Source organism: Mya arenaria, chromosome 1 (assembly GCF_026914265.1).
Source record: "Mya arenaria isolate MELC-2E11 chromosome 1, ASM2691426v1".
Lineage (NCBI taxonomy): Eukaryota > Metazoa > Mollusca > Bivalvia > Myida > Myidae > Mya > Mya arenaria.
Genome location: NC_069122.1, coordinates 29,020,710 through 29,027,117, shown reverse-complemented (window position 1 = coordinate 29,027,117; position 6,408 = coordinate 29,020,710). Strand labels below are relative to the sequence as shown.

At 37.6% G+C, this 6,408-nt stretch overlaps 1 protein-coding gene across 1 annotated transcript; it reads left to right on the top strand.

Annotated features, from left to right (window-relative positions):
* The first annotated feature begins 3,532 nt into the window (after positions 1 to 3,532).
* Positions 3,533 to 5,130, top strand: LOC128226190 (M-phase inducer phosphatase 1-like). Its single transcript, XM_052936085.1, has 4 exons — positions 3,533 to 3,568; positions 3,798 to 4,321; positions 4,522 to 4,639; positions 4,969 to 5,130. Exons 1-4 carry the CDS (start codon positions 3,533 to 3,535, stop codon positions 5,128 to 5,130), a joined length of 840 nt encoding a protein of 279 aa, XP_052792045.1.
* The last annotated feature ends 1,278 nt before the right edge of the window (positions 5,131 to 6,408 follow it).

Genomic DNA, 6,408 nt, shown 5'->3' with positions numbered 1-6,408 from the left:
ACAACACAAGACAACAATCTCGCATAACATCATGCCAACGAGAGTAATGAAAAACATGTTGTTATTATTTGCTTCACAATCGTTAAAGAAATACATCGTTTTAAAATGTAACCATTTTGAGTGAGTTATAATCCTAATTTATAGGAAAAAAATACCCCCCACGTTTCTATTATTCTATTTAAGATGGTTTTTAAAGACACCCACCGTTGGGTTAAGGTATGAAATAAAATAAAAATATATGTATTTAACTGTATTTCTCTAATTCTGGATTATAATTTCCCTGACAACTTAAATTAATACTTATAATTTAGTAAAGCGGTTTTCTTTGAACTCATTTATCCCGTTTAATAAACGAAAGGACATCCATCTAATATCTTAATGGAAATAGGCAAAGTATAACACTCCGCAATATCTGGGAATGTAAGAGCCGGAAAAATATTTCCTTTAATTTGTAAATTATCTTTACTATTAAGTGTTATGTTTAATTGCAAATACTCTTGTCGTCAGATAAAGTCATTGCATTAATTTGAATGAAATTTTAGGTTTCACATATTAATATTCCTTAAAATATTGGCCAAATAAACATGATATACGTGACAGTTTTATAAAGACGATATATCGGTTAAGATAAGGCCAAAACAGTAGGCGTCACATCAGTTAAACCTAGTCGCAAGTAGTTTAGATCTTGTTCGATTGAAAAATGACACGTGTGTTTTTGTGTACATGTAAACTTTACAATCGTGAACGTTTGATCGTTGAGCAAATAAATGCAGAAACCTCAGGTGCTTTACTTGAAGCATTTATCAGATTTTAGAGAAAAAATAATATAGCTCTAACTCTTTTTCGAACCCATGACAATAATATAACTCTCGCCCTGGTTCGAACCCACGACATTAGTGTAATTCTGACTCTGGTTCGAACCCACGACATTAGTATAATTCTGACCCTGGTTCGAACCCACGACATTAGTATAATTCTGACTCTGGTTCGAACCCACGACATTAGTATAATTCTGACTCTGGTTCGAACCCACGACATTAGTATAATTCTGACTCTGGTTCGAACCCACGACATTAGTGTAATTCTGACTCTGGTTCGAACCCACGACATTAGTATAATTCTGACTCTGGTTCGAACCCACGACATTAGTGTAATTCTGACTCTGGTTCGAACCCACGACATAAGTGTAATTCTGACTCTGGTTCGAACCCACGACATTAGTGTAATTCTGACTCTGGTTCGAACCCACGACATTAGTATAATTCTGACTCTGGTTCGAACCCACGACATTAGTATAATTCTGACTCAGGTTCGAACCCACGACATTAGTGTAATTCTGACCCTGGTTCGAACCCACGACATTAGTATAATTCTGACTCTGGTTCGAACCCACGACATTAGTATAATTCTGACTCTGGTTCGAACCCACGACATTAGTGTAATTCTGACCCTGGTTCGAACCCACGACATTAGTATAATTCTGACTCTGGTTCGAACCCACGACATTAGTATAATTCTGACTCTGGTTCGAACCCACGACATTAGTATAATTCTGACTCTGGTTCGAACCCACGACATTAGTGTAATTCTGACTCTGGTTCGAACCCACGACATTAGTATAATTCTGACTCTGGTTCGAACCCACGACATAAGTGTAATTCTGACTCTGGTTCGAACCCACGACATTAGTATAATTCTGACTCTGGTTCGAACCCACGACATTAGTATAATTCTGACTCTGGTTCGAACCCACGACATTAGTATAATTCTGACTCTGGTTCGAACCCACGACATTAGTATAATTCTGACTCTGGTTCGAACCCACGACATTAGTATAATTCTGACTCTGGTTCGAACCCACGACAATAATATAAGTCTCACCCTGGTTTAAACCCACGACAATAGTAAAACCACACCCTGTTTCGAACTCACGACAATAGTAAAACCACACCATGTTTCGAACCCACGACAATACTGCAGCTCTCACCCTGTTTCGAACCCACGACAATAGTATAACCTCACCCTGTTTCGAACCCACGACAAAATCATAACTCTCACACTACGTTCGAACCCACAACAATATTATTACTCTCACTCTGTTTCGAACCCACGGCAGAGGTATAACTCTCACCCTGTTTCGAATCCACGGCAATAGTATAACTCTCACCCTTAGTTTGAACCAATGACAATATTTTAACTCTCACCCTGGTTCGAACCAACGACAATATTATAGCTCTCACCCTGGTTCGAACCAACGACAAAATTATAACTCTCACTCGGCCCTATTTCGATCCCATGGCAATGTTATAACTCTCACCCTGGTTTTAACCCACGACAATATTATAAATCTCACCCTGGTTCAAACCAATATAAGACTCGACCATATCGGGCTCAAACAAATGATCGCTTTGGTGAGAGGAAGACACCAATTTTACTCTCAACAAGGTTGGGATCGAGCCCACGAGCTCCTGGTTCAAAGGCAGACATCATTAGCACTTTAACAATACGAGTGTTTGGTAACGAAAATGCATAAAAGCATCCCAAAAAATATGTTATGTAACGTGACATCCAAATATGTACAAGTGTCAATATTGTTCATCTAGAATTCGATAAGTTCTTTACATCTTCTGTTACAAGATAAGATATGCCATATGAAAGAAAACTTATAGATTTTTAACTTTGTCAGATTGTTATCAAATATGGTAAGTTTTGTCCGAATATTCTGATAAAATTCACTTTACACACTGATGAAATCTATTTAAAAAGTAGCCCGCTTGGATGAGCTACAACAACAGCTTACATGTACATTGACATGTACTTTGAGAGACGATTGACCAATTAAAAGTCTCAAACTCTTCCGATATGTTAAGATCATTATCACCATACTTATAAAACATATTGAGTAAACCAAACTTTGACTGTTGATTGCTCTGTTCTTAATTAGAAAGTCTGGGGAGAAACTAATTTAAAGAGAGGGATAATTTTCTACTCGATAATTAAGAAATGTCAAATTATATAAGTTGATTTATGAAATATTAAAAATCATATTTTGTGAAAGCTTCGCCATCAAAAGTTCCCTTCTACCAATTTCTGTTCAGAATATCACGTATCAATATGCCGCTAAGGTAGGATTTTATCAAATATTTTATACATTTGTATTTTCATTATTTATGTGTTGTAAATTGAATATGCGTTTTCACCAGAGAAACATCGATACACGAAGTTTTGTTAAGTTGTATCTAAATAGCCAAAGTTCTTATTTTCAATAATTTTGGTTTATTTACAATTTTTTGTTGTCGTCACTAAATGAAGCAATGCATTTTGAAAACAATGAAAAATGAATCTTTTAAATTCAAATCTAATCTAAGATCAATTAAGTCAGTGCAGTAGTATCAGTTCCAAATGATTTAAAACTTTCAGATTGAGATTGTTCGATGACGTCATTTCCGGATTCGGTGACGACTGCAAAGTTGGCCCTGCTGAACTTGAGGCTGTGCTAACACCTGCAGGAAAGGGGAACAACGCTTTCAGCATGGCAGACGACCATGGACAAGACACACCTTTATCGGTATGTGAAAATGTAGCTTTATAATTTGAATACATAATATTCTTGTTTATTCTCTTTGTAAAACTGAGGTCGTCGAACGACGCATGTGTATTTTACAGAATGTAAGATATCTTCTTTATTTTGTTTTTATGTTTCGTACAAACAAGATATCCGTATTTTCAAAAGATAAGCATTACATTAAAGCCCAAAAATCATACGCTAATTTTACATTGGTTGTTCTTTATTGCAGATTGAAATTTCCGTAAAATCGATGATACGACGTAGTGGTGCGTTTGACGTCAGACGCGGCCTCTTCTCCGGAAAGCGATCGGTTGACGTAGACCTAACAGCATCACCAATACATGCAGTCAAAAAGGCCAAAGACGTTACTGGCATAACTCCCAAATCCAACGAACGTTTAACAAACGGGATCATCAGCGCGGTCGAAACGCTTGAAATCGGAAATGACATGATCGCTGATGGGTCAAGTAAATACTCACTTCCAACAATTTCTGGAAAACACAGTGACCTTACGGCCATTTCCCCGGAAGTGATGGCTGACGTCATTCGTGGTTGCTTCAGTGACGTCATTGGTGACGTGACCATAGTGGATTGCCGTTACCCGTACGAGTTCGAGGGCGGGCACATCAGAGGCGCTGTAAACTTGTATACGAAAGATGAGGTCAACAGCTTGCTTCAGAAACCAGTAGCTGACGGCAAGCGTCACGTGCTGATCTTCCACTGTGAATTCTCATCAGAAAGAGGGCCTAAGATGTAAGTAGTCGCACAAACTAACGTGACACAACGTCAAATTCTCCTTCCTCATACACGATATATCGTGTGTGTACATTGTATATTAAATAAGAAAAGAAAGCAATACATCAACACTTTCACTGTAAATGATATTCTGATCCTTGGTCACAAATGTTTATCGCGTATTCATGTATTTAATACGCATTTTTGTACTTCAACAGGTACCGGTTCCTGCGCGCGCAAGATCGGATGTTAAACAGCGACAGGTACCCACGTCTCAACTTCCCGGAAGTGTACCTACTCCATGGCGGATACAAGGCCTTCTTCAACAAGTATCAGGTATGTTTAAACATAATTCTACAGATCCATTACGTTTTAGTGAACACTGTGCTGGTGAGTTGATAATTTTAAATAAGTTAATGAATATTTCTCTTTTTGGTGTATTTTACAAGAAGAACAATATGCATTCATTGTGTGAACTGTGTTTATCTATTCGCCATTCAGTCCTAAATAAGCATGGTATGCATCGGTTGTGACTCGAATTTTATTGTATATGAGGCATACACTATTTTTTTGTAAAAGCGTCGAGAATATTTTTATACACATGTATGTTTACATGTTTAAGAATAAATTTTGTATACGTTAGTATTTATTTCCTTCTATTGCAGGACCTATGTGATCCGATCAGTTACACACCCATGTTGCATGAGAATCACGCGGCCGACCTACGTCACTTCCGGGTGAAATCTAAATCCTGGACGGGGGAGGACGGCAATCAGAAAACAAGTAGACGGCACCGCAGTCGTCTTTGCCGCCATCTTAGTCTCTGACCACTTCGTGCACTTAAAGTCACTTGATGAAGCAGTATACTTTCAATGATGTCATTACTCACGGTGACGTCATCACCGAAAATGGAACTAGCGTGGCGCGTTTCAAATTGATTACGGAAAAAAATCACGAGGGCGACGATTTTTCACTAACATACCAGAGCGCTTTATTTGCGCCAGTTAAAGATTATACAGTTTTGTGTTATATTGAAATTGTTTTTAATTGTTTAAAACTGTTTCACAAAAATGCAAAACGAAGTAACGAACGTTTGTTGGAGGAATAGGCCAGGGGAAAGTGCAATATTATTTGAACCTGAGAAGATTACGTCATTAAACTGACCGGCAGTTTTATGTCGAAACCATACACTTACATGTACATGTGTTGAAATCCTGTTGTTGATAAAATTGTATATTTATTACATTATAATATGAATTACTTATACTAAGTGCTACTAATTTATATGAATAAAGAAACTGTAATATAAACTATCGTTGTTAATGAACTATTTTCAATTCGTTATCAATGAACACTAAACTACTCGACTGTATTATAAGGTATCTGCTTTATCATGAGTGACCATGAGACGTTGTCGATGGAAACGGGCAGAAAGCACAGTAACATACAACGGTTACTCACGATGTATCCGACTCTATACCATGGAATGTACGGCCAAAGGGAAGCAAGTCGAACACGGTGTATCCGACTGTAGAACTAGTTAACTACGAGTGTACGACCAAAGGGAAGCAATTCGTGCACGATGTGCAAAACAGTTGCCTGCATTACCGGAACCAGATTTCTGAGAGGTCAATTTTGGGGTTGACTTTAAACTCTTTAATTATATCTTGATACAATGGCATCTCGCATAGACGAAAAAGAATCGATTCAAGAATTGAGCGCTTGTGCGATTGGTTTGTGGTCACCAAGCCGGACAAGTTGGTTTCCTCCGGGTCCTCCGGTTTCCACCACAACACAAGACAACAATCTCGCATAACAGCATGCCAACGAGAGTAATGAAAAACATGTTGTTATTATTTGCTTCACAATCGTTAAAGAAAAACATCGTTTTAAAATGTAGCCATTTTGAGTGAGTTATAATCCTAATTCATAGGAAACAAAAATACCCCCCCCCCCCACACACACACGTTTCTATTATTCTATTTAAGACGGTTTTTAAAGACACCCATCGTTGGCTTAAGGGATGAAATAAAAAATGTATTTAACTGTATTTCTCTAATTCTGGATTATAATTTCCTTGACAACTTAAATTAATAGTTATATTT